Source organism: Pseudorca crassidens, chromosome 7 (assembly GCF_039906515.1).
Source record: "Pseudorca crassidens isolate mPseCra1 chromosome 7, mPseCra1.hap1, whole genome shotgun sequence".
Lineage (NCBI taxonomy): Eukaryota > Metazoa > Chordata > Mammalia > Artiodactyla > Delphinidae > Pseudorca > Pseudorca crassidens.
In genome coordinates this window covers 100493945-100521405 of record NC_090302.1, presented here as the reverse complement: position 1 = coordinate 100521405, position 27461 = coordinate 100493945, and the positions used below count along the sequence as shown (strand labels likewise).

The window sequence follows — 27461 nt, the reverse complement described above, 5'->3', positions numbered from 1 at the left end:
GGAGGTGACCCGGTGACGGGCCCGGAGTCCCACTTCGCAGACAGCTGAGCCTGCTGACCCCCGAAGCTCGCCCAGGCCGCCTTCGCCCCCCCTCCTTCAAAGGGGCCCTGAGCTCCCCCAACCCCAGTCCAGGGCCGGGGAGGGGGAGGGGGAGGGCAGGCTGGGGCTGTCTGCGGTCGGCCCGCCCGGCTCCTCCGCCCACTCCAGGCTCCGAGTTTGGCGCAGATGCAGCCCCGACACCCATAAATCCCAACCCAGAGGCCGCCCCTCCGCCTTCCTGCCTGGCCAGCGCGCTCGCGGGGCGGTGGTCGCGGACTGCTGCGGCGCTTTGGATGCGCCGAGCTTCCCTGCTTGAGATGCGCCGTAAGCCTGCTCCACTCAGGGCGACATGCCAGGCCCAGGAAGAGATGAAGAGAGACTCCGGCTGGAAGTGACCGGGCCCCCTCCTGGGCTACACACGTCCCTTGCGGGCTGATGCCTGTTCCGTTCCTGGCTGCCCTCCCCTCACCCTTTCGGCTGCCCTGCCTGCGGCCGGCCGCTACCAACAACCACCAATGGCCCTGATCCCCCTTGCCCCCAGCCCTCTGCCAACCACCTGGATCCCCGGCTCTAGGGGTCAGGAGAGGACAGCCAAGGAGAGGCCCCAGGTGTCAACTCAGAACCATCTGGCAAATGGTTCCCCCAGAGCCAAACCTGGCAACCCTCACCCTGGGGACCTCAGGGCCCACCAGAGCCGGCTTCTCCCATCTCCCTCTGGTCTCCACTTCACTCTCAGGCTGGCCTGTTTCCAGGGGAGGCCACCTGGAGGCACAGCTGTAACTTGCCTGCCTCAGGTGTGAGTCATTCCCTCTGAGTTCTGTCTGCAAGGTGTGCCCTCACCATCCCTCTCGCCGCCTACCTATGCCCTGGACCAGCCTGCCTCCAAGGCAGCTACGTCCCCTGTCCCTGGCCTCCCACACCCTCTGTCCTCGGTGTGTGTAAGCCACTCTCCCACTAAGAAGTTCCAGGCCTCCTGGTGTGGCCTCTTCGCCTGATGCACCTGTTCTGCCTCCCCAACTAGACTGGAAGTCCCTGAGAGAGCAGGAAGCTGCAGGTAGGGCAGGCACCACTGCCCGGGGGGCCGGGGCTGCCTCAAATGCCGGGTCTGCCTCTTCCCAGCTGTGTGACCTCGGACAGTTTCCTCAGCCCCTCTGGGTCTCAGTTTCCCCTGTGTAAACTGGGGATGGTGCACAGCTTACCCTCCCGTTGTCCACGCTGCCCTCCTTTTAAAGCTGCCTGTTCCTCAGAGGGCAGGGTGGGTTTTGTTCGGTGTGTTGCTCCATTCCTGGAGTGTTCCATAGTATTTTGTTGAAGGGATATTGTTTGAATGATCAAATGGATTCATTTCCCTTTCCTCGCCGCCCATCCCCATCCTGCCAGTTTGTAACAGGGACTCAGTTTTGCACCTCTTTCTGCTCAGACTTTGCCTTGGAGAGTCTCTAGAAAGATCTGCAGGCTCATCGGCAGGATTTCTGCTCTGTGGGTTGCGCAGTCACAAAACTCACAGCGAAGACAAAGTCAGCCGACCCCAGGGCATGTCCCTGTGGCACAGAAGGGCATACGGTTCTGCCCTTAGCAACTCTGTGGCCAAGTGACTCACCTCACTGGGATGAGCGTTCCCAGCGACCTAAGGTCCCTTCTGGCTCTGATCCCCCCTCCGCCCCTCCCACCTCATGCCAAGTCAAAGCAGAGAAGGGGTCTTGTACAGGCAGGGCATAGGGTTGATCTGCTGCAGAGGCTCCAGGGCCCCGCCAAAGAGAGGGTGTGGAATTGGTTTCTGCCCTAAGGAAAGGACGTCTCAACCCTGAGGTCCTTTTTGAGGGCATCAGGCAACTGGAAGAAGCTGAGATGGGGGATCAGGGACAGGCTAGCAGGTTCGTGAGGAATGGTCACTTCCATGGCATGGGCTGGGCCTGCCAACCTAGCAGCAGACCATGGTGGGGACCGGGGTGGATGGAGAAGTGAAAGCAGGTCTTGTTCTTCAGTCTGCTGTTTAACCAGCAGTGGAGCCTGGGCCGCACCCAGGCACGAGGAGCCTGCCAGGGACCGGCCACAGCCCTGTCATTCACAGGCCTCTCCCACCTGTCCTGATAGAATTAGCCACCACCGCCTCTTTCCACCCACCTGGGGTGCGGGTGCCCTAGGTGACAGGCCTAGATGACAGGATTGCCAGGAAGAATGTAAGAGAGGCCCAGCCCGGGGCCGCCCCAGGGACCTCACGCGTGACCTTTCTTCTCCAGGGCCTCTGGACAAGGACTGCGCGGGCATTTGGTAGACTGTGCAGAGAGGCAGCAATAGTCATCAGATCTGACTTCAGGTCTATAATGATGTGACCCAATTTCTCTGCCTCAGTCTCTCCTCCTGTAAAATGGACTCATAACCTGCCTGTTGGGATGCTTACATCAGATAACATGTGGGTAACACCGTATGCCCCGCTCATCTCCCAGCAGTGGCCAAGGAATGGAGCTTTTCTTCCCGATTAGAGCAGCCAGGCCCAGCCTATGCCCCTACAGGAACCACCAAGCCCCAGAAGAGTCGCCTTGGCTAGCTGTGCCCCACCACTCCCAGCTTCCTGCCATCGATTGCTCAAAAACCCGAGCCCAGAAGAAGAAAGTCAACAAACACACGAGAACTTCGGTGTGGAAATGGAGCACACAGAAGGAAAACATTAGGAGCAGAACAAACAGGAATGCCATTTAGTTCAGCCACCCCACGGCAGCTCCAGAACCAAACAGCCCGCAAACAAGGCCACATTCAGCTCCCATCTCTGGTTTCTCCCCACAGTCAGGCCTTGCCCTCATCCCTGTGACGTTAGTTCTCTCAGCACTGCTTGCCAGACAGCTGCCCAACCCTTGGGGCTGCCCAGTCGTGCCTGACACCTGAGATCTTGAGAGATAATAATGGTTCTTTTGCAGCCTCCCGTTAAACACACACACACACACACACACACACACTCACTCACTCATTCACATCCCACCTGATTCCCTACATTAGAAAGAATTCCCATAACCCTAAGCAGGTGGCGCCCTCTCCCACCACAAAGGAAAAGGACAGGAAGGCAAGGTCCCTGATAGCCAGATTTATTTTACATTCTCTTCCACAGGGGACTTGGCGGGTGGGGGCCGCTGGGCAGGCAGGAGGACAGCACACATCAGTCCCCCTGGAATGCATCTGGGACAGGCCAGTCCTCGGAGGCCCCACCCTTCCTGGGCGCTACAGCAGCAGGAGGATGAGCAGGACCCAGGTCCAGGGCTCGGCAGCCTGTGGGAAGAGGGAGCCTTCGGGCAAGACCTCTTGCCAGGCCTCGAATGCTAAGGAAGTGCTGCATCCATCCTCCATCTCACTCCCAGGCCCAGCTGGAGGCAGGAAGACAAAGGGGATGGCAGGCAAGCTGGAGTGAAAGGGGAGGAATCCCTTCCAGGCGAAGACGGCCTTTGGTCTCTATTAGGTTAGGAAGCTGGTCCTTGTTAGAGGAACCCCATGGGGGTGAAGCTGCGAGCGGGCCCCTGTTAGAGGAAACGCCATAGCAGGGTGGGGTGGCGGACGCGGGGGTCTGGTCTCAATAAGGCCTGGAAATAGTCTCCACTTCAAAGCAGACCTCTATATTTGGGGAGTGGGGTAGGGGAGGAAATAAAAGGGCTGTTAGAGGAATGCTTGTGAATTGTGGGTGGGAATCAGTCCAGGGGGCTTCGAGGGAGGTTCCGTGGGAAAGGCTGCTGAGGTTGTCTGCAGATGCCAGCGGCTCAGGTCCTGGGGGAGGAGGATGGGGGGGGGCGTCCTCTCTCCCGCCCATAAGTGTTCTGCTCCCCATCCCATCCTGGCTGGGCTCCGAGTTGCCATGGAGACCACTCACACCGGGGCTACATAATTTCCAGGGAACGTCCCAAATTTCTGGGTCCTCCGGGAGACACCTGAAATAGGAAAGACAGAAAGAGCATTCCCCACGTTTTACAAGAGGAATGGGGTTGGGGGAAGTGAGAGCCCTGCCCTCTGCTGGCAGAGCCCAGAACTGCAAGTGGAGTCCCGGTCCCAGGGAGGATTTGTTTTTTCTCGCTCCTGCCCCCTAGAGGCAGAAGCTTAGACGGGACAAGCCACACTTCATGATTTCGATAATGATGGACGAAACCTGAGCACTCAACAACTGTGTACAACTCTGCACACAGCACTGAATAACCCCACCCGTCCTTGGGAAAGCAAGGACACAGGAAGATGAATCACAGAACTTAAGCTGGGAGGAATCTCACTGGTCTAGTATGACACCCTAATTTTAGAGATGGGGCAGGTAAGGCCACATGAATTCCCCCAAAGCATTCAGCTGCTTAGAGGCAAAGGCGGGACTAAAATCCAGGCCTCTGTCTGCTACAACCCCAAAGAAACCTGTGTGCTGGGGTAGAGGAGGGGAAATGCTAGAAGACACAGGAATATAAAATGAAATTAAAGTCCTGGACCTTCCCTTCCCGGCAGGCAGCCATTCCATCCTCTCTTCTGAGCAGCCCAGGCCCATCTTGCCCACAGGCCTCGCTGATGCTCCTCCCCTGCCCGGAGTGCCTCCCCTCTCCCCTCTCCTCTCTCCTCCCCAAATCTTTCCCCTGTTCCCCTGCTTCCTCCAGAAAGCCTTCCCTGACCTGCACTGTCCAAAATGATACCCACTAGCCACCCATCCAAGTAAGGACTGTTGACAAGGTGGTGCTTCATAATCACTGGTGTGTCCGCAGCTTAGTCAGCAATGAGGTGCTGGGACTCAGATGAGAAAGGGGGGTGCTGCCAGGTCAAGGGGCCACCCCTCCTCAGGCAGCCAGCCCTCCAACCCCTCAGGCCCTGCAGCCTGCTGAGTGGGAGCTTCGCCAGGATGTCCACTGCTCTCTGAGGACAGCCTCATCCTCTGAAGCTGAGGCCTGGACAGGGCCTGCCCACTCTGGGAAAAAGCCTGCTGGGTTGGTCACCTTGAACCAGGCCAAGGCCAACCTGAGGCTTCCTGCGTTAGTCCTTTGCCTGAGCTGCCCCTGGGAGCTGGGATCTTTCTCCTCTCTCTCCTCTTGGGGGTGGGAGGAGCTAGCTGCTAGCTGGGGGTGGGGATACACAGGTGTGAGACTTGCTCCTTCCCATCGGGGGCTTAGTGTCTCAGGAGATAGGACCCTTCCCCTGCAAGGACTGCTCCAGAGACAGAGGTGTATGATGGAAGGAGCAGGGGCCTGGGGGTTGGGAACCGTGCTGCCCTGAGTCCAGCTGGCTTCGCCAATGACCCTGAGCTGGTCTGCTTTCCTCCCAGGCCTCACCCCTCTTCAGGGAACGAAGGCAGGCAACAGAAGTGCTGGCTTTGGGAAAGCAGCCAGTGCCCGGCCGGAAGGGTGGGGGATGGTCAGTCCGTGAACCTTTGCTGAACCAGCACTGGCTGCCAGTAGCAGCCACCCCAATCCCCCCAGGGACCCTGAGATACCCTTTCTGAACTGCCCTCAGCCCATCCCCCACAGGACCTGGAGACATCCCTTCTGGCCTGTCCCCCAACGCAGCCCCCTAGCACCCTGAGATACACCTGGCCCCAGCCCACATACCTACAAACCAGCCGTCGTCACACTGCTGCATGACATCCACCCAATCCCCCTCCCGCAGCTCCAGCTCATCCTCATTCTGGGGCCTGTACTGGTACATCGCCCGGTACCTGCGGGAAACATCGCCATGGCAACCACCAGAGCCCTCACCCCTTCCCCAGACCAGGCCTGGAGTGTCTTAAGACCAAGGTAGACACATCCTCTGAATTTCCCAGCGTCTCTCCAGGCTCCCATTAGCCCCTGGCCCAGTTCCAGGGATGGCGACTGTGTCTGGCTTTAGTGCATTCTTCCCCAGGCCTGCTCCCTGCTCCCTGAGCCCTAATCACCCAAACCCCACCTCCTCTGAGTTCCCAGTGCCTTCAAATCTGTCCTACCACTTCCCACACTTTGCGCACACAAGCGCTGACCTCAGGGCTGGAAACGCAGTGAGGAGCCGGAGGTCAGGGGACCCAGTGTGGGAGGCTTGCTTTAAGGCCCAGGGCTGGCAGGGACAGGTCAGGAACACCGCAGACAAGCACCCTCCCGCCCCCGCACCCCCCCCCAACCCACCAAAATCACCCGTAAGCACTGTAAGGACAAGCACTCTTCAGTAGGAATTTACCAACTCCATCCTGGGATGGGGGGAAGAGCAGGTTAGGGGGTCCGTGTGCTCAACACTCCCTGCGGGGCAGCCCCCCCACCCTGACCAAGCACCCCAGACAGTACTCACAGGGTCCAGTGTATCTGAGTGGTGTTGGGGGGTGAGGTCCCCAGCTCCAGGGGACGGCTGGAGCCTCCAGGATGGGACAGAGCTGACCCAAGGGTGCTGAGACTCTGGGGTCCACGGGAAGGCAGGCAGACACATGCAAGCATGAAGGAGGAGAAGTGAACGGGCCTGCCCATCTCACCAGGAGCAGCTTCCCATGATGCCTCATCTTATCTCGCAATCCCCACAGCACAGGGAGATCTGTCTGACTGTTTCCCTTCACAAGTGCTGGGAAGTTGGGCCCAGCAGGGTAGATGGCTGATTTGAACACGTGCACGGACAAAGCCGGGAGCAGGAGAAGTCCTATGCGCTGGCTCTGTCTGCCCATAACAGTGCCCATCACTGTTTGCTGAGTGAGTGGATGAACCCAGGAGCAGATGCACTTGTCTGTGGGCTATGTCAGCACGAGGACCAATGGCTATCATTTACCCATCAGCTACTACCTACCAACTACCCTCTGCACCTCTGCAGTGGGGATGACTATCCCCATTCTACAGGCGAGGAAACCCAGAACCAGAGAGGGCAAGTCATCTGCCCAAGGTCACACAGCAGGTGAATGGCAGACCCCCGACTCATGGCACACCCTGTCCCAGAGGCTGATTATAGGGAAATCCCAAGAGTGGATTCTGGAAGGTCAGGAGGTTGGTGCTGCCTTTGGGTCCTACCTAGAAACTCCTGCCTCCCTGGGCTGCAGCTCAAGGACAGAACCAAGGGTCTGAGGTCCTCAAGGCCAGGATGGGGCTGCAACACAAGGTTCTGCCCAGTCACCCCACTAGTCTGTCCTGAGCAGTCTGGGAGGGATTCCGAAGCACAGACCATCACAGGAATGGGAGATACAGTGCGCGGAGCAGGGCTCAGCTCTCCGGTCTAAGGCAGGTCACCTTACCTGGGTCTGGGGTCTGGGCTCCTGGGTGGGGAAGGAGAAGCCAGTGCGGCGGGGGGAGGTCCGGCCCCCCCAGTCGGTGGGGTCAAATGGGCTGCGCGGCATTAATGGGGAGCTGGGGTGATGGGCCAGGCGGGGAGATGCAGGGAGCTGGGGGCTGTCGTCGCAGACCCGAATCCGGGGCTCCCGGGTCACTTGCACGTAGCTGGCAGGGAAGATGCCCTGGCGCCCGGTGCCTGAGATGCGGCCCTCGTACCAGTGCTCGTTCACCTTGCGGATCAGGCAGATGCGCTCCCCCTGGTCGCAGAGAGGGAGTTAGTACCTGCAGGGCCCTCCCGGGTGCCACGTACCAGAGGGAGCCTACGTGGAACAGTGTTATTTAAACCTAACACCTTGCACGAAGGGATCAGGTTCAGAGTGTGTCAGCAGGTTATACAGAGGTCACACAGCTCAATGCCAGGCTGGTAAGAAGCACTGGGCAGGCATTAGCCACCCCTGCCATGACTGGGTCCTTCCCTGCCTCCGCCCTGGGTTATCCGGTCACCACTGCATAAAGCAACAAACTCTCTGAGGGCAGCTGGTGCGTCCTCAAGCCCCCATGCTGACTAGTGTTAGTGGGGCTGCCCTGGGAAGGATGGTCTCTGGCCTCCACCTGCCCCCACCTCTCTCCATCCAGCCACCTCCTTCCCCCTCTCTCCCTGGGCCAGCTCTTCTGGGGAAACATTCGCTAGTGGCAGTCATAGCCTCTGCCCCCAAAATCAGCCAAGGGAGACCCGTTCCCTGCTTTCCAGAACAACATTTTTCAAGGTTTCTGAACCATGATCTATAGTAAAAAATATGTCGTAACAACAATCTAGTACACACGCAAACATATATACATAACTGTCCAAAAGTCTGTAAAACACCTTTCTACATGCAAGGCATTCTAAGATTTCCATTCTATTAAACATGCTGAGGAAATTCCCTGGCAGTCCAGTGGTTAGAACTTGATGCTCTCACTGCCATGGGCCCAGGTTCGATCCCTGGTTGGGGAACTGTGAGGATCCCGCAAGCTATGAGGATCCCACCACCAGAAAAAAAAAAAAAAAAAAAAAAGCTGACTGTGATCCTCACAGCCTATCAAACTGCAATTTGAACAAAGCACAACTACTCTAGAAGTTTTGAACATTTAAAAAATGGGCAAAATTAAGGGAAATATATCCAAAGAGACTGAGGAAAAAAATCTGAAATACTACTGAAGATGGGCACACCTGATTTTTTTTTTAATGTTTTTACTGCACATACTTACCTGTGTCTTCACCTGCCCCCGCCCTGCACCCACACTCCCTGCCTGGCCGCACCTTTCGGAAGGAAAGCTCCACCTCCAGATCCCCCTTGAAGTTGTACTGGGCCACGGCTTCTCCATACTCCAGCACCTGGTAGGTCGGAGGCTTGATGGGCTTGGGGATCTCATCTGCAGGCAGCACCTGTGGGAAGACAGGGCATGAGAAAGAGTCACCTTGGGTATCAACTGGGCACAGACCTGGGGCTCCTGGGAGGGTGAGGCAATATGGGCAAGATCTGTCCCCAGCCCAGAGAGGAGACAGACACCAGACACAAGACTGAGGGTGGCCAGGGGTGAGCACAGGCAAGGGGGTGGTCGGTCCCAGAATGCTCCTGGAGGAAGAATTTCCATCGGAGGTATGTGGAGTGGGCATTATTAGAGTGGACTACAGCAGTGCAAATAGGAGACAGTTTAAATTGGAGCACAGAAGGACATGAGGAGTTCCAAGGAGCAGGGAACTCCTGGTTACCTAAAAGTGAGGCTCTACCATTTCACTGCTGCTGAGAACCAAGTGTCCCTCCTCCTCCTCCTCCTCCCCTTCTACCCCACCAGGTGCCCTGAGTCCCCACACTCTCTCTGCTTCACCCTACCCAGGAAATCAAGACACTAATAAACTAGTTCCTACTAAGATATAAATGACTGATGACATAGAATACTATATATGCTTTGTGGAACTTCAGAATCAGGGACATCGTTCTGAGGATATGGGAGGTCTACTGATGCCTATGAGATGAAGAGCCTGAATTAGATGACCCAATCCATGAGTCAAAAAGGAAGCCACAGGGCTTCCCTGGTGGCGCAGTGGTTGAGAGTCCGCCTGCCGAGGCAGGGGACACAGGTCCGTGCCCTGGTCCGGGAAGATCCCACATGCCGCGGAGCAGCTGGGCCCGTGAGCCATAGCCGCTGAGCCTGCGCGTCCGGAGCCTGTGCTCCGCAACGGGAGAGGCCACAGCAGTGAGAGGCCGGCATACCGCAAAAAAAAAAAAATAGAAAACCAATGAGTTGAAGTATTTCCAGCAGTAAGAGGCCTGTGTACCGTGGGGAAAAAAAAAAAAAAAAGAAGCCACAAAGGAAATGAGAATAGTTTGAGTTGAGTGAAAAAAACAAAATATCAAAATCTGTGGGATGTAGTTAAAGCAGTGCTTAGAGGAAAATTTATAGCATTACATGTTTCCATTAGGGGAAAAAGGTTTCAAATCAATAATCTGAACTACCACCCTAAAAAACTAGAAAAAGAACCTAATGCAAGCTGAAGGAAGGAAATAGCGAAGTGGCAGAAATCAATGAAACTGAAAACAAAAATAGAGAAAAATCAGTGAAATCAAAAGTTGGTTCTTTGAAAAGATCAATAAAATTAACAAATCTCTAGCCAGGATAAGGAAAGATACAGATTACCAATATCGTGAATGAAAGAAAGGACATCACTCTGCATCTTACTGACATTAAAAGGATAATTAGGGGACTTCCCTGGTGGCACAGTGGTTAAGAATCCGCCTGCCAATGCAGGGGACACAGGTTCGATCCCTGGTCCAGGAAGATCCCACATGCCGCGGAACAACTAAGCCAGTGTGCCACAACTACAGAGCCTGTGCTTTAGAGCCCATGTGCCACAACTACTGGAGCTCGTGCTCCACAACAAGAGAAGCCACTGCAATGAAGACGGAATGCAGCCAAAAATAAATAAATTTTTTTAGAAAAAGGATAATCAGAAAACATTATGAACAACTTTATGCCAATAAATTAGATAATTTAAAATTCCTTAAAAGATGCAAATACCAGAGATAACCTGTAGCCCTATATTTATCAAATCCAGAACCTGTCTCTGGATTCAGATTCTAGATCTTCTACTTAACGACTTGTCTCTGAACCTTAGCAAGTGCATCTGCAAAATGGGGATGATTTATCACTTTCCCACGTTAATGAGGGGAACAAGGGAAGTAATAACACGTGAAGAAGGTGATGCAAGTATATGTGATTTGTGAACTGTCACACGATTCGTACTCTTGCCAGTTGCAATTAGAATTCTTCCCAAAGATAGCTTGAGAGAGGTAGACTCTGAGTGGTGAAAGTGGGGGAGGCCGACAGGGCTGGTGGCCTCTGGTACAGGAACTGAGTTGTTTGGTTCTTCCCCCCTGGGCTGGGCTCCACCTTTAGCCCTCATTTAACAAACATTTCCTGAGGGCATGAATGAGGCTGAGACTTGGCCCCTGCCCGGAGCTCACAGTTTTACGTCTTAGGAAACTTGCCATTTGTGAGGGAGCAGCCAGCTCCAGAGAGAGGGGCCCTGGATGGTTAAAGGGGTCTCCACTCTCTGCAAGCCCATCCGCCCGCCCAGCCAGGCCCCTGCTTGTTGTTGCCCTGCTCACCTCCACGTAATTAGCAGGGAAGATGCCCAGCCGGCCGTGGTGCTCCCCCTCCAGCCAGTTCTTGTCCACCTCCTTGTGGATGTAGACAATGTCACCCTTCTTTAGAGTCAGCTCCCTGAAGGCCAGAGCAAGGACATCTAGCAACCTGAGGTCCTCCGGGTCCTCCTTCCGTTCGGACCCTGCGCAGGGCACCCAGAGTCCCCTCCGCCCTCTGGGGGGCCCACTGCAGCTCTGTCCTCCCAGAGACTGCCCCAGAGGGAAGGGGAGGGAAGAGAAGCGCACTTACTTCGGGGACTGTGCCTGGAAGTCAAACTTGAGCCGCGCGGCCTTCCTCTGGGCAGGGGGAGAGGACAGAGGGACTGACCTCAGTCAAGCAGCTGGCAGGTCGGGAAGAGCAGCCACTGGGACCCACCCCAGGCCCTCCTTGCACCCTGACCCTAACGCTCCCACCCCCCTTACCTTCTTCTCTTCCTTCCTGGCAGGGCTGCCCCCTGGTTCAGAGGCACTAGGGTCTGTGGAGAAGCACTACCTCAGCTTGGGAAGGCCATGTCTGGGGTGCAGGATTGGGATGGGGTTCTGCTCCCCCTCCCCGCCCAGGACAGGAACCAGTGGAAGCAGGGGGCTCCATGACCTTCCTGCCACCTCCCCCTGGGCCCCAGCATATGTGGTGCCTGGTGGTGGTGGTGGGCGTCTGCCTGGGTGACAACAAGAGCAAGATCTGGTTCTTACCTCGGGTTGAGGAAGGGTACTCGAAGTCCCTCCGACCTAGGAACGGGCTTCCTCCGTCCGCCATCCTGTGGGCGCTCAGGGAGGAACCCTGGTAAAGTGCATTCGGGGAACTGGAGCTCCAGGCGGAGGCCGGGCTGCGCGGGGGCACACGAGTGAGCCACCTGTCTGGAGCTTCACAGCCTACCCGGCTCACCCCTGACCACCCAGATGTCCCACCCACCCCCTTCTCCCATCTCCCGCCGCCTCCTCCCAAGGCGTCTCCCAGATCCCGGGCTCTCAGCAGGATGTCCTACTTCCCGAGCGGTAAAGGCCTGGAAAGGGTGCGGCCCGGGGTGGGGAGGCGGGAGTGCGCGGCAGGATCCCCTCGCCGCCACTACCCGAGTCCCGAGCTGGGGTTAGGCTTCCCTCTGCGGGCCAGGGACGGCCCCCCTGGCGGCGAGCGGTGGATCGGGCCCCCGCCGGCCACTTTCCGCGCTCCGGGCCCCTCCTCCCGCCGTCAGTGTCCCGGGCTCGCCCCCTCCCCGCGCCACGTCCCCGCCGGCGGCCCTCCCGCCCCGCCCCGCTCCGCCGCCACTCACCGCGCGGGGGGCCGCGGCTCCCGGGACCGTCGGGGCGCCTGCGAGCTCTGTGCGGGAGACGGGCGCGGTCAGGGCCCGGGACGCCGGTGCGCGACACAGCCGAGGCCGCCGCCTCCGGAAAAGTTTGCGGCTCGTAGGAGAGCGGGAGGGGGAGGAGAGGGGCGGGAGGGGGAGGGGTCCTAGAGTCGCCTGCGCGGGCGGCGGGCTGGGAACTGGAGGAGCGAGGAGCCGGGGGAGGAACCGCGGGTGCGGAAGGGGGAGGGAGGCCGGGAAATCGGGGCCTGGTTGGGGTTGGGGTCCCAGCGGGCTGAGGTCTAGGGGGCGGGGCGAGGCGGGGGACCCCTCCGGCTCCCGTACGGCAGGCTGCCGTGGAGTCGGCCTGGGAGGGTTCTTAGGGGTCACTAGGAACAGTGAACGCCCTGCATTTTAGGAAGGAGAGAGCAAACAGGGATGAAGTCTCCCAAGGTCGCGAGTGCAGCTGGAGGCGACGCCTCTCGTCGGCCTGCGCCTCCCACCCAAGCCCGGCAGCCGCGGCTCCGGGTTCCTGCGTACCCACCCCCCCGGGAGGGGCCTGGGAGGCCGGTACCTTGGGGGATGGCTGCCCGGTCTCAATGGCACGCAGGTCCTTGTCCAGCTCGGCGCTCAGCTTGGCCAGCTCTCTCTCCAGCAGGACCTGGCGGCGGGTTATCATTTTCTGTTGTATTAGTTCTCTGTTCAAGAGCCTACAGGACTCCCTACTTCCTCGCCCATCAAGTCTTCTACGGCCTTCCACAGCCTGGCTTCACTCTACGCAACCTGCTTTCCCTCCCACTGCCCGTCCAGCAGGCTGTTACACACACACACACACACACACACACACGCCCCTCCAGCCTTTGCCTGTGTCTCCCCCATCCTGAGCCCCTCTCTCTGCCTGTCCTCCAAGCTCCACCTCCAAGAACATTTCCTGACAATTCCAGTCCACACTAATCACTCCTTTCTCAGCTCCTGCTTTGATCAACACACAGTTTTCAACACACGTTTACTGAGCGCCTACTGTACGCCAGGCACTGTCCTGGGTGCTGGGGGTATAGAGGTAAACTGTATGGGACTGGAGAGGGTCAGAGTTTTGGGTCCGTGGCCTTTGCCCACGGTCACTGGGACCAACACCACCCATGATCTCCCTCGTTGTTCCCCCAACATGCTGTCTCCCCTCCTGCCCACCTGCCCGCAACACTCACCTCGATGGGCTGGGAAGGCTTCTCAACAGGGTCATCTACCAGTGGTTTCTTGGGCTAAGAGTGGGACGAGTGAGTCAGAGGGGGTGAACTTGCTCCCCAAATGCACTAGCTGAGGGTGCATCCTATTCCAGAGAACCAGGCCCACACTCACCTTCTTCCCAGTCTCTAGTTCTTGCAGAAACTGGTTCCAAGATTCTTCCGTCCAGACATTGTCTGCTTTGTCTCGGTGTCTGGACACCTGCATAGGGGTGGGTAGGCATCAGCCTGAGTAGAGAGGTACTGGGACACTGGCCAGGCTCAAAAAGCAGGCTTTCAGGCCACTGTCCCACCCCATCAGTGCCCTCCTAAGGATTCTGGGCTCTTCTGGCTGCACAGCCCCCAAGCTGAAAAAAAAGCCTTATCTGTGCTATTGCAGCAGAGGGCCTCGCCAAAGAGTGTGGTGGCCGGAGAAGTGGGGAGGCGGGGGACGAGGGGGGGGATGGAGGGGACGGGGAGGGCGGTGGGGGGGGGATGCTGGGCGAGCTACCTGATTTGGGGTCTGGTGCAGGGAGGAGGATGCTCCAGCATTGCAATTGAAGGTGTTTCTAAGAAACTCTTCGGAGATATCCCAGCTTCTTCTAAAAGAAGGGAAGGACATCTCTTCAGTTTCCTTTTAGGGAAACTGAGGCATGCGTGAGCACACAATCCTGGGGAGGGAGCTGCACCCCCTCCCCACCTGCCTCCGGGCTGTGGAAGCAGTGTTAAATAGTAAAACGTTATAAGCTCTGAGTTCGAATCCCAGCTGGCCCCACCACTTAGCTGTGTCACCTTTTGGCAAGTTAATGAATTCTCAGAGTCTCTGATTCAACACCTATAATATGAGAATGATTCCCACCTTCGTAAGGGTGTGGTAAAGCTTAGGTGGGGGAACATAATGTGAGACACCCAGGAGAAGGGCTGACACACACATCTGCTCCAGGAGTGGCCAGTCCCTTTCCTGCTGGCCTTGGAATACCCCGCATTTGTGTTCCGTCTGGCCCCGTGACTGTGGGTGTGTATGTTTGGGCAGCTTCGATGAAGCTGGTCGCCATGACTAAGTGCCTTGCACCAATGCCCAACGGTGTGGGACTATGTCTTAGCCCCAGGAAAACCCAGGACAGGGCAGAGAGCCTGCAGGCCTGACCCTGGAGCTCTGAGCAAGTTACTTCTGATCCGTGGGCCTCAGTTCCCTGAGGTGCTGGATCAGCGATGTCATCTGTCACATTTGCCTTAGTTCCCCTCCAGGGCTTCCTTCTTGGCTGGCTGAAATGTTCTAGCCTCTGCTGCGTTTAAATGTTTCCACCAAGTAGAACCATTGTACCAAGGTTATCAAATGATGGAATGTCTGACGGGAGGGTCAGTATTTGTTGGCTGTAACTATGACTCGATTCTCTATTTTAGAAAGAACATCAGTCATAACCCTGATAATGAGAATGGAATACATTGTTCCTAATTTAAGGAAGCTCTAGTCATAACTAAGCCTGTATAATAATGTTTGTGGAGACTTGCAATGTACCTTGATCTTCACGACCACCCTCTGATGCCCACTTAACAGATGGGGCTAGTGAGGCGTAGACTGGTTACCTCGGTCAAGGTCACATGGCTAGTGGCCGCACACCGGCTTTAATCCAGAACTCTGGGTCCAAATCTTGAGCAAATCTTAGTCTCTACCTTATCGATGATGCCAAGAGCCACAGCCCAGTTAAGACCGTGCTGATGAGGTCACCCCCTCCCCATAAAGGAATCAGAAACTCATTGATTACACTGTGACAGACAAGCTCCTGATTCTTAAGCTTGGGCCAAGCTCCTATAGGGCCCTGCAGCCCGGGCTGGGCTCAGGTGGTTTGCACAGAGAAAAGGAACTCTGTCCTTGACCTATCTGGAGGGTTCCTCTCTCAGCGGCATCTGGGAGAAAGCTTGGGATCCTCTGTGCCCCTTGTTTTCTTCCAGGCTTCCGAGTGGATGGCCACAGGTCCCAGGTCCACGCCTAGTCATGGGCTGCCCCACTCTCCACCCCATATGATGAGTGGATCTTTGGGGTGATGAGTTCCTGCTGCCAACCACAAAGGCATCACAGGCGGTCCTGACCAGGAATGGCGCAAAGTCCATCCCTGCCCGCCATTCCCCTTTGGCTCTGGCGGGGAGGGGAGCATCTGGAGCCGTGGGGACCCCCGAGAAGGGGCAGAGCCATGGAGGGGAGCCAGCCGCCCTGCTCCAAGACTGTGCCAGCTGTGGCCACCAGGGGGCGCCAATCCCCACAAGGAAGCCAGCGCCCCTCTGCAGCTCCTCCCCACGTTGGCTCACCCGCTCAGAGACGACGTCTGGCCTGGCCTGGCAGCAGGTCTTTGCTGGGGCCCTGGATGCCTTGAATCTGCTGAGGTGGCACAAGAAGAAGCCACTGAAAGTGGGAGAAAACAAGCAGGGGTGGCGGCAGGTGACAGCTGGGGTTGAGGGCGCCTGGGTGACCCTTGAAGGTTCTGGCCCACACCCACCCGTGCTCCTGGATGGCTGATGGGAATGGGGGTGATAGTCTGGACCACGAAATATGGGCTTGGGGCCAAGAGCTTTACATTCTTCACTGAACCTTCCAAACATCTCTGGGGTGTTCCCGTTTTACACGTGAGGAAAGAGAGGCCCAGAGAAATCACGGCCAGGGCTAGGCGTCCGCTGGACAGTGAAGCAGAGGCTCTTAATTACCATCTACCAGGGCATTTGGAGCTCGTGGAAATGGGCTATATAAACTTCTCAAGCTGAGCTCAGCCAACTGGGGAGCCCCAAAGCCAGGTGTGGCTGCAGGGAGGGGCAGATGCAGGCGCCAGGCTGGGGTGGGACACCCGCACCCCCTCACCTTTGGGGGCTTCCTTGAAGGTCCGGTCCAGCTGCAGGTCTGTGGGAGCAGAAAGGACCAGGTCAGGGCTGGGGCAACAAGCGAGGATGGGGAGCCCCATGAGGCTGCCCCAGAGGCTCCCAGCACCCCTCCTGCCTAGAGCAGGGGCCAAGGGGCTGAGTCAGAGCCTGAAGAATGTCCCGAGGGAGGGAAGGAATTAGGTTTCTGGGAGGGCTTGAAATGCCTCTGGCCGACTTAGGGCCTGAGCGAGCCAACAGGGGCAGTGGCCTCGCCCAAACCCTCCTGCCCCTCCCTCCCGGCGTTCCCACACACACCCTCTCCCTGACCTTTGCTGACCTGCCCTCACCAGGTCAGTTTGGGGAATCCCACTTCCCCTTCGCCCTCTTTCCCTTTCTGCACCCTCTTCTAAACACCTGTCCTTCCCCCTTTGCCCAGACCCACTCCTCAAGGTGCTCAGGACTTTCTGGGGCCTCCTAGGAAGAGCTACTGACCAGGCAACCCACTTGATCCCCTTGGCACGCAGACACACGACCACAGTTCTGACCTTAAACGCAAACCAAAATGCCCCTCTCCGGATCCCACACCTTCCTCCAGCTCCCGCAGTTTTCTGCTTTCCTTTGCAGCAAACTGCTGGCCGTAGGGAACTCAGTGTCTCCAGTTCCCCTTCCCGTTAAGCAGGCTTTCAGCCTGAGCTACCCTCCTCAAGTACCCCAGTGACCTCCGCCTTACCAGGTCAAAGGGCAGTCCCGCCTGACCATCAGCAGCATCTGTCACAGTGGATCACTTCCTCCTTTTGAAATTCCTTTTCACTTGGCTTCAGGGAGACCACTCTGGTTTTCCTCCTGCCTCCCCCCGGGCTGCCCCTTCCCAGGCTGCATAGCTGATGCCTGCCCATCTCTCAAACCAAGTGCTTCAGGGCTCAGTCCCTGGGCCTCTGTCTCTCTGTCTCTCTGGGTGATCTGGTCTAGTCTTCTACCTTAAAGATCACTGTCTATTCCAGGGACTCATAACCTTAGCTGCGCATCGGAGTTACTTGGGGGAACCTTTAAATCAAAATCTCTTTGAGTGGGTCCCGGGTATTAACATCTGCAGCTGAAGCCTCGCCTCTGAACTGCAGACTTGTATGTCAGTTGCCACTTTGGGTGAACCTTATCGAAAACTGAACGCCCCTTAGACCCGCACCTCTCGCAGCCTCCCCTGTGTGTGTACATGCATTTACAAAGGGCAACTCCATCGACTCACTCAGGTTTAAAGTCACCCCTGACTCACCTCTTTGAATCCATCAGCAAATTCCCATGACTCTGTCTCCGGAATCCCACCAGGCCCGCTGCTACTGCCCTGGTCCGAGACTCTTTACTGGTCCCCCACCTCCGCCCAGCCCCACCTCTTCCCCGCCTGGCAGCCAGAGGCAGCCTCTTCAGCCATCCCTTGTCAGAGCCTGTCACTCACTCTTCCGCTCAGGGCCTCTGGGTGGCTCCTCAGTTCGCACAGAGTAAAAGCCAAAGGCTCTGGGCCACCAGATCCCAGCACCTCTGTGACCCATGTCCTGACACGTGCCCCTCTCACTGTGGTCCAGCCCCTCCCTGCGGCTCCAGAACATGCCGGCCTGCTCTGCCTCTGGGTGTCTGATGCTCCCCAAGCGGCAACGCTCCTCCCCCAGCCCTGCAGGCCAACTCCTTCACACCCTTAGCTCTCCGCTCAGATGCTGCTTCTCAGGGGCCTTTCCCGACCAGCCTGCGTGAGGTGGCAGCCTCCCTGCACTGGGCACTCCCCCGGCTTTTTTTCCCTAGCCCTTCCCACCACCTGCCATGTTAAATACTTATCTGTTTATTCTGTGACCCCCCCCCCCCCACCCCGCCTTAAGCTTCGCTGGGCAGAGACATTCTCTTTTGCTCCCTGTTTTGTCCTCAGCACCTAGAATAGTGCTTAGCACACAGCAAGTGCTCAACAGTTGGTTAAGGGACTGACTGAACAAACGTGTGACCTCATGGCTTCCCAGGTCCTCAGAGGACACCAGGAACAGTGTCTGGTCATTGTACCCCGAGTACAGAGAGGAGATTGGCGGCTCCTTCCTTGGGCCTGTTTTAGCAACCACTCAACACAGAGCCTGGGGTGGGTGGAGAGACTTCCCTGGGCAGGTAAGTTCCCTTTTCTACCCCTTACTCCCCAAGCCCCAGGGGTCCGAGCCCACGTAGGCAGAGAGAGGGCTCTGGAAGGGTGTCTCACCCGGCATTTTCCGGTGAATCTGCTGGAACATTCTCCGGTACCAGTCCCTGGGGCTGTCAACACTCTGGGATGAGAGAAGGCGAAGTCAGGCTACCCTCCCAATATCAAACCACAGAAGTTTTCTCCTCCCTGAGTCCTTTCTCTGGCCACCCTTGAAGCCCCAGCGGGTGGGCTGCGGTGACATCTTTAACAACCATAACTTCGTGTAGCGTGTTACGTTTGAACAAGATATATGGAAGGATCTCCACCAGTGATGGTCCCTAAGCTGTGAGATTTGGGGCAGTTTACATTTTTTTCTCTTAGCTTTTCTGTATTTCTGATGATTCCACAGAGAACATGTGTTTCTATGTAATGAAAAATAAATGCAACAGTATCGGTGGGGGGATGGGGTGGGAATGGTATTTCACATCCTCTGCCTCACCTGTGACGCAAAAGAACCCTGGGAGGCAGAAGGGTATGTTACCAACTTGAGTTTCACTTGAGGGCGAGGAGGTGGAGAACTAGAGGAGGCGACTGGCTCAGGACAGGCCTGGGGGTGGAGGAAGGGCAGGTCCCCCACGCCTGGACCCCACCCCCGGATCCTCCCACGCCTGCCACCCCTTGAGGCCTTCTCAATCAGGACTCTCCCGTTCATCCCTTCAGCCGGTAACTTACTCAGCACCTGTTTCACGAGTGCCGTGCCAGGTCCTGGGGCCGTGAAAATGGGGGTCCCTGCCAGGGTCAACCCTTACACTAGTGGCGCTCTACCACTGAGAACCTGGTGGGCAGTCTAGAACCCCCCCAAAAAAAACCACTGTGCAACTCAGACGTGCAAGAGTGCCTGTAATTTTATGGGGCTCATGATCCCCCAAACCCATCATGGTTGAACCCCTGCTTTAGTCGGACACGGCTTGGGTACAGCCTTTGTTGTCAGAGGTGGAGCTCAGCGTGGGTCCCTGGGCCCCATCGATCAGTGGCCCCAACCCTGGACTCACAGATCGGGGTGCAATAGGCATGCCGCTCTCATCCACAGGCCCGATTCCCTCATACTTGACCCAGCGCTTGTTCAGACGTTTGCTATCCTTGGTCCACGTGGCTGACCAGTTCTGGAGATGCTGGGAGGCAGGGGTCTTCTGGTTCCCAGAAGGCCGGCTCCCAGGACCTGGCCAGGTCTGATACCAGGCAGGGTCTGTGGGGCATGTACAGGGGAGCTTTAGCAAAGAGCAGGGGTCCCACCTGGGCTTGTTTGTCCCTTAGCTTCTCAGAACGCTGATCCCTGTGGGTTCAAAAGTTTCAACATCTCCTTGTCTGTCTGAGTTGACGACACAGATTGTCCAAATGTCCCCATCCTCAGCAGGACCACAGGCCTCTGTTTATTTTTTAGTAGTTAAAGTGAATGAAAATGGATTTTATCTTGAGAAATCTGTGCCCATCCCCACTCCACCCTGCTTTGCTGGGGATGTCCTAAAAGTTTTCAGAATGAGAGCCAGGATCGTCACTTGCAGAGGATGCTGGGGGGAGACAGTCCAGGTGAGGAGGCAGCGGGGTGTGGCAGAAAAGGCCCTGGGGCCGGGGGCGAAGACTGAAACCAGACCTGGGCTCTGCCACCTACCGGCTGTGTGACCATGGGCACAGCAGTCAACCTCTCAGTGCCTGTTTCCACTTCTGTAAAATGAGGGTAGTCATGGCAGAGATGCAGGGAGAGCTAGTGCGTATGACTGTATTCAGGACAGTGCCTGACACAGTCAACGGGCAAGGGACAGAAACTCATTCACCAGAACTTTCAGCCCCCAGGTGTAAAAACGTAAGGGCTTCAGGGCAGGATGGATGAGGGTTTGAATCTCAGTTCAGCCTCTGTGACTGAACATCCCTGAGACTCAGGTTCTTCAACGGGGAAGATGTTGATAATCACACCTTACCTTGTCAGGATATCAAGGGATGACGTGAGATAAGGCCTGTAGAGTGCCTGTACAGTGTCACAGAATTCTCTACGTGCTTAACAGCTATTTGTTAAATGAATGAACTACTTGACACAGGGCCTGCCTCAAGGAAATGCTCAGTAAAGGTTGCCACCCGCCTCAGGAGAGGGGCCCTTGGGATGGGCCTGCACCCAGGAGGCCCCAGGATCTCCCAGACCCCGTGGCCCAGGCGGGGCTGACTCACAGGATCCCGGGAGCTGGCAGGCTCCCAGAGCTGCTTCTCCGGCCTTCTGCTGGGCCAACGAGTACAGACCGGAGCAGCCCTTAGGGGGCCTGTCTTGAGTTCAGCCCCCTCCCCTTCTATTGGCAACACACACTCGCATTCCTTCACCCTCCATCCCCAGTCCAAGCTATCTCCTGGCCATCTGGAGGTCCGCCGGACCCCTGAGGCTATGTCCCCTGCACAGGGCCTTCCCCTGGCACTGGGTGGGGCAGGCAGGGGAAGGGATGTGTCAGCCGGGTCTCTCCCACAGCAGTTTCCCTCTCACAGGCCAGCAGGCTCACACGGGAGGGGCAGCTGGCTGAGCTAACTGGCCCCAGGCCCTCGAGAGGCCTCCATCCACCTCCTGCCCCTCCAGCCTGACCCAGGGTGGATCCGTAAGGCAGGGCCCAGGAAGCTCTGACCCCCACCTCCACGGCGCTCCTGGAGCACGTTTTCCTGAGCAGACCCACCTGGGTGCCTGGAAGCATCTCTCCTTGGTGGGAAGTACCCATTGCACACGGTCCTGGGCGCAGGGTCATGGAACTGGAAATTAAGGGTGTTGGAGCCACCATTCCGGATCACAGGCACCTGTGGGGAGGGGCCGGGAGCAGCAGGCAGCTCAGGCCCAGAGGGCTCTGCAGAGGGGTGGGAGGGATGGCTACCAGGGCACAGCCATACCCCATGGGGACGGCTTGACCCTCTCCAGGAAACCAGCGAGGCTCTCTAGAGCGATCACCCACCTCCTTCCCTCCCTCCATCCCTTTAATCCTCCCTCTGCTCCCCAACCTGTCCTGAGAGCCCTCCACCAACTACAGGCCCCCAGTAACGCTCTCTCTCTCTGTTTCACTCACCCGTGTCCCCCGGGGGGATGACCCTACATGGGCCCGGAGGTGGCTGGGGATGAAGTCATCCAGGCTGAGCGCAGCTGGGAGGCTGCGGGCTGAGGCCTGCATGCTTGGGTCAAGGCGGGGGGACCCCGGGGGTACCAGCTGCTCCTCTGCGTGTCCTCTGTGGGGAAGGGAGGGGGAAGGGAGAGCCCTGCTGGATCCAGGCTGCCCGTGCCCTCTGGGCCCGACCTCGGGGTCGGGCCAGCTGGGTGGGAGCTCACGGACCCGGGAGAAAGGCCAGTGCGGGCACCCGCCTGCAGGCTTCCCGGGCCGGCTCCCAAAGGCACAATGGACCGCTTGTTAGGCCGCGGGCAGGAGCTCCGGGTGGGAGTGGGGGAGGGGAGGCTGGGCCGGGAGGAGGGGAGGCTGGCTGGGAGCGCGCCTGCTGGCCAGCCTCTCTGGGGCTCTCAGTGCACAGCGGGGCCCTCTCCCCCGGAGCGAAGGCACAGGGAACTGGGGCAGCTGGCAGGGAAGGGCCTGGGCACTGGGACTTTGTTTCAGTTCCCTCTGCCACCCCCAGGCCCTGTGTGGGCATCTGCTTGTCAACGGGCACAAGGGGCTACTCAGGCGGGGAGGGGGCGGAGAGGCCCCGGGCCACGGTGAGGCCATCCGCGCACTGCCCAACAGGGCCAAGGTTCCGGGGAGGCGGAGCGCGCCGAGCATTTCCAGGCCGCGGGAACCATTCCTTCTGAGCTCAGTGGAGTATCAGCTCTCTTCTTTGGCCTCTTTGCTCGGGCGGAAGCCTCAGAGGGCTCAGGGTGCCCGTGAGGGGTGGGGCGGGAGCAGAGCAGCGGGGGAGCAGGAAGGTGGACCTGCTCACGCGCAGGCGGTGCTGAGTGTCACGCACATGCACGCACACGCACAGATGTGCGCACACGACCCTCTTTCTCCTACACCTCCAGGCTGGTTTTTGAACAGAGGGTCTTCCTGGGAGTACCATGCCTGACTGGTCAGCTGGGTTCTTCTGCCCCGGGCAAAGGTTAGGTCAGGGGAAAGGGCTCCCAGCAGCCGGGAGAGGAGCCGGTGGGGTTTTCCACCAGAGAGCTCAGCTGTCCCGCCTCACCTGTCCTATTGGACAAGGCCAGAGGCTGAGCCAACCTCTGCCACCTTCCGGCGCTGGACCAATTCTGGCACTTTTGTTCAGAGTTAAGGCTTGCGCGTGCCTGTGTGGTCTGGGGACTCACAGGAGGGCGGCGAGGGCCTTGTGAGGTGCTGTGTGTGCGGGGTGGAGTGTAAGCACAGTGCTCCGAATGTGACTTGTGCAGGGGGTACCATGAGGGGGGTGATGTGAGCAGCATGAGCATTGTGGGTACAGAGGGGGGTCAGCTGAATAGTAGGCGGGGGGGGGTGCAGTGGAGGTGTGTGTGTGCAGTGGAGGTGTGTGTGTGTGTAGTGGGGTGTGTGTGTGTGCAGTGCAGGGGTGTGTGTGCCGTGGAGGTGTGTGTGTGTAGTGGGGTGTGTGTGTGCAGTGCAGGGGTGTGTGTGCCGTGGAGGTGTGTGTGTGCAGTGGAGGTGTGTGTGTGTTGTAGTGGGGTGTGTGTGTGCAGTGTGTGTGTGTGTGCAGTGCAGGAGTGTGTGTGCCGTGGAGGTGTGTGTGTGCAGTGGGGGTGTGTGCAGTGGATGTGTGCAGTGGAGATGTGTGTGCAGTGCAGGTGTGTGTGCAATGGGGGTGTGTGTGCAGTGGAGATGTGTGCGCATTGCAGGTGTGTGTGTGCAGTGTGTGTGTGTGCAGTGAAGGTGTGTTGTGCAGTGGGGGTGTATGTGTGCAGTGCAGGTGTGTGTGCAGTGGGGGTGCAGTGGAGATGTGTGTGTGCAGTGAAGGTGTGTGCAGTGCGGGTGTGTGCGCAGTGGGGGTACGTGTGTGCAGTGGGGGTATATGTGTGCAGTGCAGGTGTGTGTGCAAAGTGTGTGCGCAGTGTGGGTGTGTGTGTGCAGTGTGGGTGTATGTGTGCAGTGCAGGTGCATGTGCAGTGTGGGTGGGTGTGCAGTGCAGGTGTGTGTGTGCAGTGGAGATGTGTGTGTGCAGTGCAGGTGTGTGTGTGCAGTGGGTGTATGTGTGTGCAGTGGGGGGCTCATATGAGCAGCACAAGTGTTGTGGAGGCCAGAGAGGATGAAGGTGCAATGGGGGCTGTGATTACTGCTGTACCCAGTTCCTGCTCAGCCATGGTAGGGGGGCGGTGCTGCAGGGTACACACTAGGCTGGGGGCAGCTCCCTGACTCTAGTCTGAGTGGGGATTCCCTCTGACATTCGAAAAGACCTGCTGGGACCCAGCTTCTCCGGGCCCACCTCTAGCTGTGAGGGGAGTAGAGGGCTGAGGCTGGAGGAGGGGCCTCTCACCAGCTGGATCCAATTAGGACTCCTACCAAAACCGAAACAGGCAGACACACCCCTGTTCCTGCTGCTCTCCCTCCCTTTGCGGGGGAAATTGAGGCGGGGGAGAGCGGGAGATCCGAGGGCTGGGGCAGGCTGGTTCCTAGCCGCAACCCCTCCCCCGCCAGCTGACCACCGGAGGCCAAGTTGCGAGGTCAGCACTGGCAGTCCTGCCCATCAGCTGACCCAGCCTGCTTCCCTCTCCCTGAGGCCCACCCTGCTGTGCTCACTGAGAAGGGCCCTCCAGTAAGGAAGGGGCGGGCAGGAGCTCTGCCCACACCACCTGATTTTCCAGGGTCTGCTGATCCTTGGTGGCCCAGCCTGACCCTCCCCAACACAGCTCCCGGGGACGCACGTCTCAGGATATGCAGGGGTGGGTGGGGAAGGGTGGGCTGAGTTTTCCTCCTGGCGGCTGCACCAGGAGACGATAAGGAGGACTTCTCGCAGGGAAGATGGAGGCACGGGGGTCAATGGGTCCAGCATCTGGCAGGGGACAGGGGTGCCAGGAAATTCCTGGGGTCCTCCCAGGATTCAGGCAGCCTTTCACCCCGGCAGCCAGCTCCAAAGGGCTAGAAGAGGTGAAGTAGCCCTGCTGTAGCTGGCAGACGCCTTCCTCCCTCTAAGTACTGCCCTGACCTTGGGGGCCTGGCCCTAGGCGCATTCCGGGGTATTTTCCAGCTACAAGTCCACGTGGACAAGGACAGGTTTTCTCGAATTTCACCTTATCTGGATTGAGGGGGGGACTTCTCACCTCTCTCCTCCCCGGAGTTTGGGACCAGGACCCCGGGGGGAGGGGCTCCTTGCCTTCCCCTCGTGTTGGATGCGGGTCCCTCCTCGACTGCGCCCCCCCGCCGCGTCTCCTCTCCACCGCCTCTCCTTCCCGGCACCTACCTTCCCAGGCGAGCAGGTGGCGGGGACTGAGGACGCCCGAGAAGACAGGAGCATCTCTGCGCGGCTCCTGCCTGGCGCAGCCGCGACGGGCCCTCGGGGAGGGAGGGCGGGCAGGGAGAAGTCCGGGCTGTGCCGTCCGCCCTCGTGACCGGGTCAGGACAGGCTCCGCTAGGCCGGCCCCAGAGGAGGAAGAGGGGAATCGACGGAGCCGGAGTTGGGGGAGGGGGGCGAGGGCCAGCGCTGGGAGGAAGGACCGTGAGAGGCGCGCGCGCGGCGTAATGTGTCTCCCTGCAATCTGGTCCGTGGGCCGGGCTGGAGTGGAGGGCGGGGGCTCGGGCCGGCCAGCCCGGAGCGGGCGAGTGCTCCCCGTCGGGGCGCGGGCGGGCGGGCAGCGAGGACGGCGTGGGCCCTGCCGGGGGCCGGGCCGGCCGCGAGGCGGCGCCGGGAGGAACCGCCCAGGGTCCCCGGGGAGCCCGCTCCGGTTTCCCAGCTGCTTCCCCGGCCCCCACCGCAGGGCGGGGGCCAGCGAGCGCCACTCAGAGTTTCCAGCGACATTTCCAGCGAGTGGGAAGGGAGCCGCTGCACGGCGGAGCCAGGACAGAGGGCAGGAATGATTAAAGAACCCGGGTCAGCCAGCAACTGATACGGAGCCGGCGGCCTCGGAAACGGGACCGGGATGCAGACAGGCTGGGGCCGTGATAAAGGCGCCGCACAGGCAGAGTGGCCTAGCGGGCCGAGTTTAGGCCCTGCCGCCTCTCTGCCCACTTGGGGAGAGAGTTTGTGATTGCGTGAGCGCGCGTCCAGGCGAGTGCAAACACACACACATGCGTGCATGCACTGGCAAACGGGCGGATGCTCACACACGTGCAAGGCCCGCGGAGGACAGCGCGGGAGGAAATCGGCCTAAAACAGCGACTCGCTGGGCGTGCCGCGCCCCTGAAGAGGACGAGGGCGGGGTCCCCTTGGCGGGGATGGGGTTACCAGGGTCCTGGTGTTCCCATACACCGTCCTTGTTTTGATCTTGCTGCTTTTCCGCTGTTCCTGCTGCTCTGACAACAGGTCCCAAGAGCCCACGCGCGCCAGTTGGCTCCCAACCCCTCTGGCCATCCCATCTTCCCCTTCTCCCCCAAGCCTCTGTGCCGGCATAGGGCCTGTTACAGCGAGGGTACTTAATGAATGCTTAACTGCTAGTGGACAGACTCTGGGGTACCACTTCTTAGCCCCTGGCTTGGCTCTGGGACCCCAAGCCCACCAGATAGCAAATACCTGCTGGACAATCTCAGATCTATTTTGGGAGTGATCAATTATAGATTATGAAAATATGAAAATGTTTATCGCAGACCTACTGGGAGTTAGATTGGTGCCCTAAGGTCACCATGCACTTCAGAGTGTTTCCCAAGCACATCGTTCAACTCAAAAGTTGAGAAAAAAGGGAATGGAGAAAGATGAAACCGTATTTTTAAATCCCTACCATCACTGATGCTATCAGCTATATCTTTTCCCAGTTCAGGTAAAAGAGCTATCCGGGTTGTGGGGAACCAGCTCGAAACAGTCTCACGTGTGAAAAGCGGAAGGAGAGGCTTAGGTTGAGAAGAGGCTTGAGAGAGAGAGGCATGCCACCTAGCTTCCAGTGTCTGCAGGGCTGTCAGTGTGGCAACAGACTGGCTGCACTAGCAGACTGGCTGCATGCTCCGAAGCAGATCCAAGGTCTCCAAGAAAGAGATTTCAGAGGTTCCAAGTCTGCCACTTGCGGGGCATCTTCATAAAGGCAACTATTGCACTGAATAAGGGAACTGAACCAGATCCCCCTTTAAGGCCCCTTCCAAGAATCTCTGATTCACCAGGAAAGCTGAAGGGATGGGGGTGGGATGGGTAGCCCCTGCCCACAGAAGTCAGCTTCAGAAAGGAGGGAGGAGATCTGGGACTACCTGAGGGCAGGCAGCAGTGCATCTCCCCTCTCCTAAAGCTTGGATACCTGCCCACCCTTAGGCGCCATCCTCTTCCCTCCCTCAGGGACAAAGTATGTGCCTGCCTAGCCCGTCACCAGTTTTTTTCCCCACCTGTCAGGATCCTTGCGATTAAGGGCCACATCTCTTTCATGTTCTTCCTTTTCTCCAAAGATGGTGAAGCTGAAATCTTCCAACTCCAGGAATCCTGGCCATACCCCCTCTCACCAGCAGTGAGCTTCTCTTATTCTCTAGGGCTCTGACCTGGACTCCAAGATAAATATTTAATGTAGAGGGTGCAGCTGAGCCGACAAAGGTCCCAACTTCCTGTTTCTCACAAGGGGAGGTGGCAGCCATGGGCAAAGAGCTGGGGACTGGCTACCAGCCTCATCTCTATGGGGGTGGGGAGTCCGGTAAACAGCTTTGTAGGAGGAGGTGTGGTAGGCCCCGCTGGAGCCTTCCTCCTAAGCTGCTTTGACTTCTTCCCGTCCGCTTAGGCCCTGCTGGGCTCATCACCTTCTCTCTCAGGTCAGAACCTGCTTTGCCCTGGCACCACTGGAAATAACTCTCCCTCTCAGGAGTCACAGGCTGTGTGCTTGGACCAAGGAGGAGCTCTAACAGGATCCCTCCCACACACAGCCTCACAGGAGACAGGATGAGAGACCGGTGGGAGCACAGAGCCTA

The 27461-nt window shown here is 58.2% G+C and overlaps 1 protein-coding gene across 7 annotated transcripts; it reads right to left on the bottom strand.

The window, feature by feature from the left end:
- Window positions 1–3103: 3103 nt before the first annotated feature.
- On the bottom strand, window positions 3104–25218 carry SORBS3 (sorbin and SH3 domain containing 3). Of its 7 annotated transcripts, none has more exons than XM_067745109.1 (20): window positions 24832–25218; window positions 21534–21690; window positions 21153–21270; window positions 19497–19690; window positions 18523–18586; window positions 16297–16335; window positions 15753–15846; window positions 13957–14047; window positions 13582–13668; window positions 13431–13484; window positions 12800–12886; window positions 12214–12260; window positions 11636–11769; window positions 11366–11418; window positions 11193–11239; window positions 10907–11021; window positions 8557–8682; window positions 7220–7513; window positions 6298–6401; window positions 3104–3950 (listed from the first exon to the last, which is right to left on the bottom strand). In XM_067745109.1, the coding sequence occupies exons 2-20, from the start codon at window positions 21633–21635 to the stop codon at window positions 3599–3601; spliced, it is 2202 nt and encodes a 733-aa protein (XP_067601210.1). In that variant the 5' UTR covers window positions 21636–21690; window positions 24832–25218; the 3' UTR covers window positions 3104–3598. The 7 variants fall into 7 exon arrangements, with proteins under 7 accessions (XP_067601210.1, XP_067601203.1, XP_067601204.1 ...); XM_067745105.1 differs by lacking the exon at window positions 24832–25218 and adding an exon at window positions 5592–5698 and having other exon boundaries at window positions 3676–3950; XM_067745106.1 differs by lacking the exon at window positions 24832–25218 and adding an exon at window positions 5592–5698 and having other exon boundaries at window positions 3676–3950; window positions 15753–15819.
- Window positions 25219–27461: the final 2243 nt, after the last annotated feature.